The 16,951-nt window shown below is 25.6% G+C and overlaps 2 protein-coding genes across 2 annotated transcripts; one reads left to right on the plus strand and one right to left on the minus strand.

The window, feature by feature from the left end:
* Positions 1–1,569: 1,569 nt before the first annotated feature.
* On the minus strand, positions 1,570–9,623 carry LOC127285888 (ribonuclease Oy-like). Its single transcript, XM_051312095.1, has 4 exons — positions 9,437–9,623; positions 8,639–8,762; positions 3,848–4,340; positions 1,570–1,882 (listed from the first exon to the last, which is right to left on the minus strand). The coding sequence occupies exons 2-4, from the start codon at positions 8,704–8,706 to the stop codon at positions 1,754–1,756; spliced, it is 690 nt and encodes a 229-aa protein (XP_051168052.1). The 5' UTR covers positions 8,707–8,762; positions 9,437–9,623; the 3' UTR covers positions 1,570–1,753.
* Positions 9,624–12,380: 2,757 nt separating this feature from the next.
* On the plus strand, positions 12,381–15,761 carry LOC127286051 (uncharacterized). The gene is made up of 2 exons (XM_051312343.1): positions 12,381–12,813; positions 15,362–15,761. The coding sequence occupies exons 1-2, from the start codon at positions 12,645–12,647 to the stop codon at positions 15,739–15,741; spliced, it is 549 nt and encodes a 182-aa protein (XP_051168300.1). The 5' UTR covers positions 12,381–12,644; the 3' UTR covers positions 15,742–15,761.
* The last annotated feature ends 1,190 nt before the right edge of the window (positions 15,762–16,951 follow it).

Below are 16,951 nucleotides of genomic sequence, written 5' to 3' on the forward strand. Positions count from 1 at the left end.
TATTTAATTGTTTAAGAAAATTTATTTATCTTTTCAGGTCAATAAAATGAAGTTTCCATAAAAAATTTTCTATTAACAAATATATTTCATGTCTATTTCAGGTTTTCTTAGAATTTTGTATTAAAATTTTATTTAAATGTTAAATTACATTTTGTCAAAAAAAATTTTTTAATATTGACAAAATCACTTAACAAACAGTATTTTTTACCTTCATTGGTACACGGAGAGAAAAAACGAGCCTTTACAGCATGGACCTATATATGCTCTCTTCGTACGCGCCTCTACCGTCCATCTTCGGTACGACCTTATACTATATTTTCACTTGCCCGTACTAAAATAGTAAGGAGCCGAGCTACTACAGCAAGAGATGGTACCGAAGATGGACGATAGAGGCGCGTACGAAGAGAGCATACATAGGTCCATGCTGTAAAGGCTCGTTTTTTCTCTCCGTGTAAGCATTATCACATTTCATTGCTTTTTAATGCCTTGGGGGTCAATTACGTAACTTTTTCCGGATTCCACATTCCAGATCTTTCAAAATTTCGTATTTCAGATTCCACTTTTAAAATTCCAGATTCCACATTTCGCATTCCGTATTCCGGATCCCACAATCCGGTTCCACATTCCGTATTCACTTTTCAAATTCCAGATTCCCGATCCCACTTTCAAAATTCCGGATTCCACATCCCACATTCTGAAAGTAGAATCCGGAATGTGGAAAATGGAATCGGCAATGTGGGATACGAAATGTGGAATATAGGATTCGGAATGCGTAATTTTGAAAGTGGAATCCAGGATGTGGAATCTGAAATACGGAATTTTCAAAGTGGGATCCAGAATGTGGAATTCAGAATACAGAATGTGAAAAGTGGAATACGGAATTTTGAAAGTGGAATCCGGAATTTTACAGGGATATTTTTTAATTAAAATCGGTTAACTCCTTTATAGTAAATAACAATAAATAAAAATTGTTTATTAAGCAAATAGATTAATTTTTTTTACTTTTTAATTTAAATCATTTTTTTTTTATAAAATTGAATCGATTTTTAACTATTTTTGTAAATAGGGACATTTTTTTCTAAAACTAATAGATTTTTTTAACTGGAAAAAAATGTGTCATTTTTCAACTCTTAATAACATTGAAATTATTAAAAATTTTAGAAAGCCCTTTTCGCACATTAATCTAGATACAAAATAAAATATTTATGAAATATTAAAATTCCATTCAATTGGAAATTTTAATTTATGGAGAAACATTTTTAAATTAAAATTAAGTAATTAAATAATATAAATATAAAATTTCAAGATTTACAGAATGAAATCCAATATCTATATTTTCTATTTAATTACAATATTTATTATTTAAAAATATTGTAATTGAAAAGTAACATTTTTATAAATTATTGTATATATATATATAGTAAACATAGAATTGTTTATTGCATAAAATAAATATAAATGTAATAAGAAACAATGTAACATTTATAATTTAACAGAAATGTTCAACATTTAAATTCGAATTTTGCAATTCTTATATTCAAATTTACAATAATTGAATACTTATATAGTCAATTTAAAACGTTTGAAAAAACCGTTACCAACGGAACTAAAAGTGTAAACAGGATTGTTAGAATTTTAGTATTATTATTATTATTATTATTAAAAACTAATTAAATATTAATTTATTAAACATTCATAATAATAACCTTCTCACAATTTTAAATTCCAAAAAAGTAATAATCCTTCTCTCATATTATTTTCGTGGATATTCAACATTTTTTTTGGGGTCGCAATTTGTCTCATAAGAAAGATTGCCCTTGCAATTGATCAACTTCAATTGTTTGTTGAAGCAAAGTCTCACTTCTTGAATATATTGTGTTCCCTATAAGAATATTATTCACTTATCTCTTTCTTAGTGCATTAAAACAGTTTTTATATTTTATTTACGATAATTTTCAATATGTGATAGGAAATTTTTTTTTTAATTTCTAATTATTTATTTTTAAAAATTTTAATATTCAATTTATAGAAAATTCCTTCCATATTTATTTTTATTTATTTATTATTAAAAAAAAATAATTTTTATTTATAAAAACGTTGGTAATTTTCATTTGATTTTTTTATAAAATTAATATTATATTCAAAAAAATTTTCGCAATGAAAAATAACACTGATCGATAAATTTTGAACTTTTTTTTTTGCAAAAAATACTTTGACCCCGTTTTTTTTTGAAAATTATTGAGACGTGATGAACAAGTTTCGTTGACGAATTCGTAATCTACGGGAAAATTCCTATAAGTGCGATTCTAGGTGAGATTTTGACTTTTTCGGAGTAAGTTAACCGATTGCAATTAAACTATCGAATTTTGTTATATATAGTAAGACTAATCTTGAACGTAAATTGCAGCTTAAAATATTTGTTAGTTTACGAGATTTGCAATAATAACAAAAAATTTTAAACTGCTATATTTTCCGTTCTAATAATTGGATTGAGGTCTACTTTTTTTTAAAATGTCAAGGAAAATGAGAGGAATAAATCTCTTTCAGAACAATTTTTTATAATTTTACAACTAAAAAAATTATTAAATAATAATTGAATAAATTTCAAGCGACAATCTAAAATTCAATCACTTAAACGCTAAAATGATCTTACCAGTGTTTTCTTTAATGTTCTAAAGGAATCCAATTGTAAATGCAAGTTTAATTTATTTAATTTTAATAATTTAAGAGTATAAACAATTGCGATTTCTGCTAGTTGACGTGCAGACGACATTGCGCACGCACCATTCTCACGTAGCCAATTTAGTCCACGAATCACGTCAGCTGGTTACAGGAGAATGCTGCGTGCGCAATGTCGTCTGCACGTCAACTAGCAGAAATCGTAATTGTTTATACTCGTAAATTATTAAAATTAAATAAGTTAAACTTGCATTTACAATTGGATTCCTTTGAATCATTAAAGAGAACACAGGTAAGATCATTTTAGCGTTTAAGTGATTGAATTTTAGATTGTCGCTTGAAATTTATTCAATTATTATTTAATAATTTTTTTAGTTGTAAAATTATAAAAAATTGTTCTGAAACAGATTTATTCCTCTCATTTTCCTTGACATTTTTAAAAAAAGTAGACCTCAATCCGATTATTAGAACGGAAGATATAGCGCAATTTTTTTGTTATTATTGTAAATCTCGTAAACTAACAAATATTTTAAGCTGCAATTTACGTTCAAGATTAGTCTTACTATATATAAGAAAATTCGAAAGTTTAATTGCAATCGGTTAACCTACTCCGAAAAAGTCAAAATCTCACCTGGAATCGCACTTATAGGGTATAGTTACATGTTGGTGTAAATGCAGAATGCAAAACCGAAAATAATGAGAGTGAAAAGGATAGTGATATATTGGCGATTCAAACAGCTACACTAGCGCCACAGTTGAACTAACGTAAGCGTGACTCGCTCTAAAGCAGTCTCTGTTTTGACAGTTTATTTCAAATTATTTAATTATTCTGATATTTTTATTGCATTTGTAAAATAATTTTTAAGCGTTAAATAAAAAAAAATAATTTAAAACACATGGAGTGCTACAGAGCGAGTCACGCTTAAGTTAGTTCAACTGTGGCGCTAGTGTAGCTGTTTGAATCGCCAATATATCACTATCCTTTTCACTCTCATTATTTTCGGTTTTGCATTCTGTATTTACATCAACATGTAACTCCACCCTAAGAATCATCAACGTATGCTCTTGTGGCAAAATTTTTGTCGACATCAGTGTAAATTTTGAAATTGAAAATAATATGTGGAAAAAACTATGAAAAGTTTTTTTTTGTACTGACTTATTTACTTACCTTCTTCGAAATGCAAGTAACTTGTGGTGATGCTTTTAATCCTTGATTAAGCGTACTCATAATATTATGTATCGAATAACTTCTTCCAGGTACAATGCCTCCTTTTTGTAGCATTGCACCAATATTATATTGCGCATTTAAATTCAATCCTGTTTGAAAATATTTTAATTGAGTATTCAATAGGGGCATAACAACGGAACATGTTCCATGTTTATCCCATTCGTGTTTCCAAAATCCATTGGCATTTGGTCCATGAATACTCAACCAATATGAATCCAAATGACTTTTTATTGATGACAATTCTTGTGGTCTAAATTGTATTTGTTTACAACTTTCGGGACCTCTTTGATTAATTTTACTTGGCCAAATTCCATGAACTGTCCAATCATTATGTTGAGGTAAATAACAATTATTTGGTGGCTTATTGTATTGAAAGCACAATGATTTTGCCCATTGTTGAGCGAACAGTAATATATCAAAATCATGTGGACCACTAAAATAAATACTTTTTATTTAACTTTATAAAATTCAAATTATCGGCTATAGCGTTCACTTAGAGTGCTATATCTAAACATTTTTTGTTTAAAGTACAACAGAAAAACTTCAGATTTTCATCAGTAGCTTTATATTTTAAGGTGCTTCTACAAAGCAACTTGCAATATTTGTACACTCGTGGCCAGATATGCCTACACTTTTTTGTCCTTTTCTAACACACGTGTTGCCATGACAACATGTACATTAGAAAAGGACAAAAAAGTGTAGGCATATCTGGCCACGAGTGTACTTGTTTTGCACTTGACATTCTCTAACTCATTCTTCCGGTTGCGTTTGCTATTACGATTCCGGTTACGTTTCTATTCTGCTCAGGCCTTCAGGCTGCAGTCCCATGGCAGCGTTTTGCGTTGCGTTTTGTCACTAGACCATGAGTGTAAAAGAGATGCAGATATATGTTTGCTATGTTTACACTCAGGGTCTAGTGACAAAACGCAACGCAAAACGCTGCCATGGGACTGCAGCCTTAGGCTGCAGTCCTACAGCGTTGCGTTTTTTAACTAGGCCATGAATGTAAACATAACAAACATATATCTACATCTTTTTTCCGCTCATGGTCTAGTGACAAAACGCTGTCATGGGAATGCCGTCTTAGTCCCCACTCGCCATTTGTCATAATTGTCGCCAACTACCGCACCATGCTCTAGTAAAAAATTTAATGACTTTATTGTTAAAATTAAAATTTACTAAATTTTTCACCAGAGCAAGGTGTGGTAGTTGACGTGAATTATGACAAATGGCCAGTGGGGACAATAGAAACTAACCACTCCATGTGATTTCATCCTAAAGGCCAACGCACAATAGTTTCGAGAAAAAATTGGCTTTTTTATGAAATAGAAAAAGATAAAAATATATCTCTGTTCATTTCTAACACATACATCTCGTTCGCTAACAGGCCTAAAGGCCTGAGCAAAATAGAAACATAACCGGAATCGTAACCGCAAACGCAACCGGAATAATGAGTTGGAGAAGAACAAACAATTTGTCTATCCTTCTCTAACTCATTCTACCGGTTGCGTTTGCGCGGTTACGTTTCTATTCTGCTCAGGCCTTAAGCATAATGAAATCTCTAATCGTAAATCTTATGCTTTTACATGAGAGAGAAAAGGACAAAATATATTTCTATTCTTTTCTCTCTCATGTAAAAGTTTAAGATTTACAATTAGAGATTTTATTCTGCATTGGCCTAACGACTTTCGCGTATCTATTGTGCGTTAGTCCTAAGTAAATTCTTGTAACTTCTGCGCATCTTCGTGCGCAACTAGTTCTGTTAGACAACATAACCTGCAATTATTGTTTCGATTGTTGGACATATTCGTGATTCTGTAAACATGTAAATACCATGTCTAAATACTTCAATTATTTCCCTTCTAGAAAAAATCGATTGAAAACGATTGAAAACAATAGGAAAGAAATTTCTATTGTCCCCAATCGTGTTTCTTAATCGTGTTCTTACAATTGAAGACGATTGACTTTCTTATTATATTCAATCGTTTTCAATCGTGTTCTATAGATTGTATTCCATGCACTATTGCTTGGTGGGAGTTTTTGAAAATTTTAAAAAATGCAACTAATTAAACAGTCTAGAAATATATAATTATTTCAAAGATTATTTTCCGAACTACAAAATTAAAATATTTATCAATGTATTTGTCACCACAGAAGAAAATCATATATTTTAACAAAAATTAATTAAAAGTTATTTTTTAATTTATCTATGAATGAAACTGCACAAGACGAAATGTTTCTCATTTATAATTTATCGAAAAAATGTTTAAAAAATAATTTTTGACAGATACATCAAGTATTGTTTTAAATTGAATTACTTAAATTTTTTTTTAATTTCAGTCAATATTGAATTTTTTTAAATAATCGAACATTGGAAGATCTACAATAATTATAAGATTCATTAGAAATAATTAAATTTCTGGTGATTTTAAATTGAAAATTTTGAAAATATTTTAATGAATGAAAAACTTTATACAAATGTAACGGCTTTAACATCCGTTTCTAGCACAAAATAAGTTTGTAAAGAATTTTAATTTAAAATTTTTAGAAAAAATTTATATTTCGAAGAGTTGCAATCAAAGTTTTTAATAAAAAATATTTTTTTTTTAAATTTATGATAAAATTTTCAAAAAGTATTAGTTAAAATTTTTTATAAATAAAATAATTATAGAATTTAATAGAAGTAATTCAATTTTGGAAGTGTTAGAATTGAAAGGTTTTGACTTATTATTTTTAAATAATTGAAATTTTGTAAAATTTAATTGAAAACAATTGAACTTTTTAAAGAATTTGATTACAATTTTTGAAAATATTTAATTGAAAAATTATGGTTTTTTGTTGTTGGAAGGAGTTTAGGTGAACTTCGAACAAAATTTATACTGAATAATTTTTTTGCTAAATTTTTTTGAAAAGCTGCTGGACACATAAAGTTTAAAAAAACTAAAAATTTTGTTCTTAAAAAAAAATTAAAAACTGAAATTATTTTAAAATGCAAGGAATAGAATTTTTTCTTATATTTATTTTTATATGTACCTAATTATTTATTTAATTTCTGTTTATATGTATTTTTTTACGTACCCATTTATTTATTTTTATTTTTTTGAGGTTATGTATTAACAACTCAAAGATTGTCATGTTTAATTTGTTCATGTATAGGATATGTAAACATATTGACATTATCCATATCACTAGAAATTTTACTTTAGATTTTAAATATTTGACACATACGCACGAATAGAACAAACTATATATTACAAAAGACTTATAAGAAAAACATCTTTCCTGTTTGATTCAACACTTTTCTTATATAATTAACTATTTGCGCATGTGCGTATATCAGTCTCCCGATAGCACCCGATTAAAAACAATTGAAAAAGTTTAACTTATTTTACACGATTGAAAACAATTCGAATCAATTGAAAAAATATATACTCCAATTGAAAACAATTCAAAACGATTAAAAAAATTTTGTACTCAATCGTTCTGAATCGTGTTTAATTGATTTTTTCTAGAAGGGTTATAAATAAAATAATGAAATACACTTTTCAATGTTAAAAAAAATTAAAAATATATACGACAGTTACATAATTACATAATTTAAAATCTCTAAAAAAACATAAAATAAAGGGTAGAGAGTCAAAAGTGCCAATGACAAATTTCCAAAATTATTATATTTTTCCAATGGACATTTTTTCCAAAAATTCTTTTTTCCATCGGTCTGACAGACCGGGAAAAACACTAAGTGATTCTTTAGTACCTATCATATCCATATAAATAAAACATATATAGTAGAATTTTTATATATATTAATATATATTATATATATATTGTGACGCGATCTGAAGAAAGGGACCTTAGAAGCAAATGAATTATAGGTTATGGTTACGACAGTTTTACTTGAACTAAAAGTTTATTTTTGTTTTTTTAAAATTGAAATCAGTTTTTATTGAATATTTTGGATGTAATGAAGACCTAAATATCATTAGTTTGCATTACGAGTTGAACGTTTTTGGGTATTTTTACTTTAAAATTTCAAAACGTAACCTATAATTTTTTTGTTTCTAAGGTCCCTTTCTTCAGATCGCGTCACATATATTGGCGATTCCACGTAAGATTTACATATGACATTATAAATTCGGTAAATATATTTTTTTTCGATCTTTATGTTTACGTAATTTGTTTTAAAAAAAAATTTACTTTTTTCATTTTTTTTTTATTTTTCTAAATAAAATGTATTTTAATTTGCTTTTCTATGAGTTTACTAAAAGATCCTAGTGCCCAAAACACTTTTCATTTCGAAAAATAAAAAAAAAGCAAAAAAAATTTTTTTTAAACAAATTATATAAACAAAAGGATCACCAGGTCCACTCCAAAACTTATTACAAAATTTTCCTCTTATTTTCATGAGTGTAAAAATAAAAAAAAAATTTTTTAAATCGCCCCTAAATTTAAAAAAATTTAATTTGTATCATAATTCGTAAATTCTATGCTTTTAAAGTTAGATGTCATTGAAATTAGGTGTATTTTAAAAAGACTCGAAAAAATCAGATTTTCAAAAATTCATAACTCGAAAATTTGAGCACTTATAAAAAAATAAAAAAATAAAAAAATACGTAAACCTTTTTTTCTATAAAGATCGAAAAAAATATATTTACCGAATTTAAAATGTCATATGTAAATCTCACGTGGAATCGCCTGTATATATTTCAAAATATGCCATTTTTTACTTACGCATGCGAGAGTTGTATGAATGACACTCCTAGCAAAATACCAAATTTCAAAAATACGTTTGCCTTCATGTTGAAAAAATTGTAATGCGCGTTAGAGCAATTACAATTAAAAATCAATTACAATCCTGTTAAATATGATGAGAGTATAAAAAAATACATTTCTGAATCACTCGTATTCTTTTTAAAGTGATTTATTATAATTGTATAATTCTCCGCATAGTACATTTTACTTACTGCAGTATATTATTAAATTATTTATACTGAATTGAAATTTCATTATTCTCTATACGGAAAATCATTCGACAAATTTTCTAACTTTAATTGTATTTATAACTTTTGAAAAAATGGTTTAAAAATATTGAAATAAATTCTAAATATACAATTAAAAATCACGAAACTGAAGTACGCAACGTTTATGATAAACGATTTTTAAAGAAATAATTTTTTGCCTAAAAAATTTTTTTTATTTAATTTGTTGATTAATTAAAAATACAAAAAATATTTTTTAGGCAATAAATTATACAAAAAAAATTTTTTAGGCAAAAAATTATTTCTTTAAAAATCGTTTATCATAAACGTTGCGTACTTCAGCTTTGTTAAAAATCGACGTTGTGATTAATTTTTACTTTGTATATGTGTGGTAAAAAATATGTTTTCTTCGTATTATAAAACAAAAATCGACTCAAAAACTGATGCATGATTAAAAAATAAAAAAAAAGCATAACATTTTCAATAATATTTTAAAGTTTCAAAATTTTTCTCTCGATAAAAATAAAATTTCAACTTTTAAAATATTTACCTTTTTGAAGACAAGGAATAAAAATGTTCAATAATGTGCTTTTATATATACAGAAAGTAATTGCTGTTTACTCTTAACGATTAATTCTTAAAAGCTTATAATTATCACATTCTATTAAAGCTTTTAATACTCCAATTCAAAAAAAAAGAAAAAAATAATTGGCGCATTCCATTAGAAACGGAACTTAATTGCAAATGATTAGTTAATCTGAATTAATGCCATAGGATTTTAAGCATTTTAACCATATTTATATGTAAAATTATAAATTCAGTCAAATTCTCACTTTTTATCATTGATTACACTATATACCAAAAAAAAATTTATTAATTATTTGCATATTACAATATAGATTTGCCATAATCACTTCGACATTAAATCCTACGGCACTGAAGTTTACGGTACTTTTCTCTTCATTTATCCTCGTCACACATATATTTATTATAACTATATTCTATATGTGTGTGTGTGTGTCATCGATTTAATCATATTTCAATCAAAAATAATTTTAGATGAAATACGTTATTTTATTTATGTACAACTACAAAATAATTAATAATATTAAACTTTTATTCCAAGAGAATTCTCTACAAAAAATGTATGGGGAACTATTTGATAGGATCATTATCCTCCGACCTACAATGGACCAAAGTGGACAAAAATTTGGAACGCATGAACTATTTTTTTAGTTTTATTTTTTAATAGAATTTTATTCTATAGAATATTATTTTTTGCAGAATAGTAATTTAATTGCAAAAAAAAAAAAAAATTTTTACAGAATTTTAATTTTACAGAATAATCCTTTGTTCGAATTTTCATTTTACAGAATCAATTATCTCAATTTGTGCGAAATTCTGTTTCGTATAGAATATTAATTTTACATATTAGTAATTCGAAAGAATCTTAATAATTAACCAGAAGGAAGAATAGAAAGAATATTAATTTAACGGAATATTCTTCTATTCGAATATTAATTTTACAGAAAATATACAAATGCTTGAAAATCAATTTCACAGAACTATTTTAGCTCGTTTTTTAAATTTGACCAATCAGAAATATTATCAAAACAAAAATTGTGATTGGTCAATTTTAAACATAGATTCAAAATAAATTCTGTCAAATTGATTTTCGACCACTTACATTTTCTGTAAAATTAAAATTCGAACAGCTTAATTATAAGATTCTTTTGAATTACTAATTTGAAAAATTAAAATATTCTACGAAACAACATTTCGCACAAATTGAGATTCGATCAAATTGAATTTCAAGCTAATTAATTTTCATCTAAATAAAAATTATGCAACATTGATTCTATACAATTTTTTTTCTACAAAATTAAGATTCTTTTAAATCACTATTTTGCAAAAATAATATTCTACAGAATAAAGTTCTATTAAAACATAATTCCAAAAAAAAACCTGACTCGGAGTGATCGTTCAATTCGTTTTTCATATTTTAACTAAGACAACTGAGTGATAAATTCAATTATTTATTTATCTAAAAAAATAGTTTTATAGTGCTTATTCATGCGTCTCAAAAAGAACTCCACACCATATACATGGGAATTTGGGGGCCGGTGAAATTTCTTGCAACTTTGTAATTTTGTAGTTTTTGACCTCCTGAATAAAAAATGTTAAAAGCAAAATTCTAAAAAAATGGACAAATTTTTTAAAAATTAAGGTTTAAGTTTAAAAAATAGTGTTAAAAGCGAAAAAAAATTAAAAAATGAGTAAAACCAAAAGAACTAAATAAACTTTTTTAAAATTCGTTCCTCGGGTGTTTTCGTGGTCGTTGATTACGAATTCGATATCAATTTTTGGAAATCCAAAATGTCGGATCACAAATGGCCGACCAATTTTTTTAAATTTCATCAAATTCACTTGAGTCTCGTTACTCGGAGGTTTTCGGGGTCGATGATTACGTATTCGATGTCAATTTTCATCGAGGCTTAAAAAGTCGCCAAGTAACAAGTTTTAAATGAATAAAAATAATTTTTAAAAATTCTTTAATTCCGCCATACTGCATCTGGTATTTTGGATTTTTAAAAACCGTTGTTGAATTCGTAATCATCGACCCCGAAAACCTCGCGAGTAACAAGACTCAAGTGAATTCGATGAAATTTAAAAAAATTGGTCGGCCATTTGTGATCCGATATTTTGGATTTTTAAAAATTGATATCGAATTCGTAAAGGCGCTCTCACACCTTTTTGGCTGCCTGCAGGTTACCATGGCAACGCATGAGAGTGAGTGCGACAGAAAATTTAAAAATTTGAATATTCAAATTTTCTGTCTCACTCACACTCGTGCGTTGCCATGGTAACCTGCAGGCAGGCAGGCAGCCAAAAAAGGTGTGAGTGCGCCTTAATCAGCGACCCCGAAAACACCCGAGTAACGAGTTTTAAGAAATTTTATTTAGTTCTTTTGGTTTTACTCATTTTTTAATTTTTTTCGCTTTTAACACTATTTTTTAAACTTAAACCTTAATTTTTAAAAAATTTGTCCATTTTTTGGAATTTTGCCTTTAACATGTTTCGGTCAGGAGGTCAAAAACTACAAAATTACAAAGTTGCAAGAAATTTCACAGGACCCCAAATTCCCGGGGTTCTTTGTCAATTTGAGTGGCGGTAAGAATTATGCGTCTGAATAAAAAGAATAATAATAATAATATAAATTGTTTAAATGTTCAGGCCAAATATTCCAAAAAATAATTTTATTTTTTTTTAATAATGAATTTTATTTTGCTCGACGTTTCAATGGTAGCCACCATCATTTTCAAGAGATTACATCTAGAAATATAATTTCAAGAATAATAATAAAATAAATAGCAAAATTTTAAATTGGTGTCGATTATTACTGTTTCTCGAGATTCAGACATATCGATTAACGCGAGCGCGAAACTCGAAATATAACCTCACTTCTTGCTGTGTTTTTAATTTATTGGTTTGACGCGTTTGACCACCGTTTGACATATTTATATGTGAAAATGTAAACACAACAACGTATTATAAAGTTTCAAAACTAATATTTTATTAAAATCAATATTGTTTTTTTTACTTCGAAATATCTTTTTTTAGTTTCTAAGTAATATAATTAAAAGTCAATGTTCTGTAAATAGAAAATAATAAAAATCACAATACAAATAAATAATAATAAATTCATGGAAAAAATTAAATTAAATTTTTTTTTTTGCTTTATATAATTATAAAAAAGAATGTCACTAAAGAAACCAAGGATACCGAAGTATTATCCCAATAAAGCTCTAAATCGTTGTGCATATAAAAATTGTAGTAATCGACGGGGTGACGAAGGTATTATTTTATTTTGTTTTCCAAATAGGAAAACTAACATCAAAAAATATGAAAAATGGTGTCAAAATTCTGGTAAATAAAATTATTTTCTATTTCATTTTACAATTTGCCAATTTGATAATCCAAAAACTATAAAATTCTAAGTATTTGCTGGTAAATTGTTTTCAATTCACTTATTACACTACGATTACAAAATATAATGTTTAATATAATATTTAATATTTGGATTAATATTAATATTAAGTCCAAAATATAATTATTTCAAATTTGATGTTAAAAAAAATTATTTAACTGATTTTTTGCAATCACAAGATTCGATAAAATCTTATTTTTAAAACAGCTTAATTAAAAAAAATCTACCTCCTTTAAGGTAAACAAATTTTTGTAATTAGAAAACATAATTTCGTAGAGTACAAAAAGAAAAAAGAATTGAATTTTTTTTGTCAACAATACAGACAATAATTATATTTCTTTTTTTTCAATATATTAATCGCCTTTTTTTCTCAGCGTTTATATTTAAAAATTGTTACATTGAATGTTTGGACTGTACCTAAAAGACATGTAGAACAAAAAAAACCGACAAATATTATTAAAGAAAATAACTTTCCCGTTTCTTTTTTTCATGTGTATGAAGTTAACTAAACAACTTCAAAAATTTAAAGTCGCATATAGCTCAAAATTTGCCATTTTTTAGTCGCTAATTAGTTGTGAAAAAAAAAATTTTGTCGCTCTTCAATTTTTTTTTATAAGCTGCTTTGTTAACTTCATATGAAGTCACTTCAAAAAGGTTCTAAATACAAAGATAAAAATAAATGACCTTAATAGGAATTGGCCGTTTTTTGCCGTAATACAATAGACCAATTCATTTCGGAAAAAAAAAATTTGAAATTTTTTTTTTTCATTTTCTTTTATTTTTCCACAATTCTACAATAAACAGAAATTAAATTAATTCAACAGTTCTAATAAAAAAAAAAAAAATGGTTGATTGATGGATTTTACCATTTTACAAATCAAAATAAATTCTATTAATTCAACATTTGTTATAAAAAAAATTGGTTGTTTGCTGGATTTTACCATTTTTTAATAAAAAAATTTATTCAAAATTAGAAAAAAAATTTAAATAAATAAAAAACACTTTTTTCTACTAAATCAGACCTAAGGACAAAATCAGCAATCAAAATAAATTCACTCAATTCAAGATTTATAATTAAAAAAATGGTTGTTTGCAGGATTTTACCAATTTTTAATAGAAAAATTCGTTGAAAAATTTCAAAAAAAAATTTTAGATTAATTGAAAATCATATTTTGAACAAAATCTGTCCTAACGACAAAATCCACTATCAAAAGAAATTCCATTACTTCAACTTTACTCATAAAAAAACGAATGTTTGCTGTTTTTCAAAATTTTTCAAGAAAAATAATTGTTTAAAAATTTTAAATAAATTTAAAAATTGGTAAAATCCAGCAAACAACCAATTTTTTTATAACAAATGTTGAATTAATGGAATTTATTTTGATTTGTAAAATGGTAAAATCCATCAATCAACAATTTTTTTTTTTTTATTAGAAATGTTGAATTAATTTAATTTCTGTTTATTGTGGAATTGTGGAAAAATAAAAGAAAATGAAAAAAAAAATTTTCAAATTTTTTTTCCGAAATGAAAATCCAGCAAACAACCATTTTTTTAAATTAGAAATGTTGAATTGATTGAATTTATTTTGATTGCTGATTTTGTCCTTAGGTCGGATTTAGTAGAAAAAAGTGTTTTTAATTTATTTAAATTTTTTTTCTAATTTTAAATAAATTTTTTTATTGAAAAATGCTAAAATCCAGCAAACAACCAATTTTTTTATAACAAATGTTGAATTAATGGAATTTATTATGATTTATAAAATGGTAAAATCCATCAATCAACCATTTTTTTTTTATTAGAAATGTTGAATTAACTTAATTTCTGTTTATTGTGGAATTGTGGAAAAATAAAAGAAAATGAAAAAATAAAATTTCAAATTTTTTTTCCCGAAATGAATTGGTCTATTGTATTACGGCAAAAAAACGGCAAATTCCTATTAAGGTCATTTATTTTTATCTTTGTATTTAGAACCTTTTTGAAGTGACTGCTTCGCTAACTTCATATGAAGTTAACAAAACAGCTAAAAAAAAAAAAATTGAAGAGCGACAATTTTTTTTTTCACAACTAATTAGCGATTAAAAAATGGCAAATTTTGAGCTATATGCGACTTTAAATTTTTTAAGTTGTTTAGTTAACTTCATACACATGAAAAAAAGAAACTTGAAAGTTATTTTCTTTAATAATATTTGTCGGTTTTTTTGTTCTACATATCTTTTTTTCCCTGACGGTTTATTTTAATTAATTTATATGGAACTCCACTTGTATATATTGATTTTCTTATAGCAAGAGTATTCGTTTTTCACTAATAAAAAATTATTATTATTAGTATTATTATATAATTTTTAGTGCTGAAAATAAAAATTTTAATATACAACAAAAAATATTCTTTTCTTTTATTTAGCAAAATTTAAAAATCACTAATAATTCGATAAATTATCATTATTATATTATTGTGTAATTGTGTAATTCTCTAATTAAAATTACAGGTGTAAAAAAAGAGAATACTACATGGAGATTGATGATTTGTAATACTCATTTTCATGGTGAAGATTATACAACTTACGAACATCAAAAACTTCTTTCACGAGCAATACCCATTGATTATAGGCTGAATGAAAAAGATCTTTGTCATCCATTTGATCCTACAAAAGTAGAAAAAGTTTATGCTAACAATACCTGTAAAAATATTTTAAACATAATTAAAACTGAAATTAAAGAAGAAGATAGTGATAGTGAAACAGATGGATATCATCCATTTGATCCTGAAAAAGTCAAGAGAGTTTATACATGCAAAAATATTATGAACATTATTAAAACTGAAATAATAGAAAATGATAGTAATAGTGAAACATTATTGCAAAAATAATAAATAATATAATTATTATTTTTAGTACTTTTTTTTACCTTTTCACGATCTTAACTACATAATTATATTTTAATAAAAACAAAAGATGCTTTGTAACTTGTACTGTGATTTTTTTAAAAATATATGTATACATGAAATAATAAGTGAAATAAAAATTGTTTCTTTTTTTGGTGTGCTGTTAATTCCGCTTTGACATTGAAAAATCGTTTAATTAACAAATTATATAAAAAAAAAAAATTTTTTAGGTAAAAACAATTTCGTAATTTTCCGTATTAAATAAAAATTTGTTTTCTAATCGTTGATCATAAACGTTGCGTACTTAAGCATCGTCTCTCGAAAGCAAGATAAAGTCATTGTTTCATTTTTTTAGTTTTAGTTTTAAGTATAAAAAGTTTTCAAATGGGGTTTTTGAATTATTCTACCTTTTTACCCAAACAAAGAATATATAAATATTATTAAATATATAAACTTTAATAAAATAAAGAAACATTCAGATAAGTTACTTAAAATAACAGGCGCTGAATATATATCTTAGAATTAAGAAATTTTTGTATAACTTTAATGTACAACTTTCAATGATAAATAAATATGGTTTTCAAAGTCAAAAGTCAAAGCAAGATAAAGTAGATAAAGGACTTCAAAAGAAGGGTTATGGGTTTTAGTGGGTGTCGGAGCTGATAGTAGTTCGCCAGCTTTTTTATTTTTGTTTACCAACCCCACTTGTTAGTTTAATTAAAAATTATTCTCGATAATAGGAATAAAAATAATAATTATCATCATTTTTCATACTGGTAAGAGTATTTATTTATTGAACAAAAATTTTCTAGTTAACTATTCTTACTGTATATATATATTTATAGTCTAATAAAGTAAAATCGATGCATATTATTACAATGTATGTATAAACGTATATAATTTCTCTAGAATGGAATTTTAATACTATTTATCAATTTTTGACAATGATTTTCATGGTAAATATGAATATTCCATAAAATTCATTGCATAGTTCGAATTTCCGTGAAATAAAATTTTTTAAACCTAAGTTAAAAATTCTATTTAAAGACAAATTTTATAAAATAATTATTTTAATTTTTATATTTTTACCATGTATTTAAATTGAATTTTCATTACTTATACATTTGTATTCAAATACCAATTTTTTGTTGTTGTATTTTTTAATTAAAATTACAAATTTTTATATATATATACA

Source organism: Leptopilina boulardi, unplaced genomic scaffold (genome assembly GCF_019393585.1).
Source record: "Leptopilina boulardi isolate dan_hultmark-lab unplaced genomic scaffold, ZJU_Lbou_2.1 LbouV2_342, whole genome shotgun sequence".
Taxonomy (NCBI): Eukaryota; Metazoa; Arthropoda; class Insecta; order Hymenoptera; family Figitidae; genus Leptopilina; species Leptopilina boulardi.

Bases quoted from the DNA above. Each gene is read 5' to 3' on its own strand.
- LOC127285888 (XM_051312095.1), bottom strand. From the start codon at position 8,706: ATGAAGGCAAACGTATTTTTGAAATTTGGTATTTTGCTAGGAGTGTCA. The intron at 4,341-8,638 runs GTAAGTAAAAAA...TATTTATTTTAG, and splicing joins TTCATACAACTCTCGCATGC to TGGTCCACATGATTTTGATA. The intron at 1,883-3,847 runs GTAAGTAAATAA...ATATTCTTATAG, and splicing joins TTACTTGCATTTCGAAGAAG to GGAACACAATATATTCAAGA.
- LOC127286051 (XM_051312343.1), top strand. From the start codon at position 12,645: ATGTCACTAAAGAAACCAAGGATACCGAAGTATTATCCCAATAAAGCT. The intron at 12,814-15,361 runs GTAAATAAAATT...TTAAAATTACAG, and splicing joins AAAATGGTGTCAAAATTCTG to GTGTAAAAAAAGAGAATACT.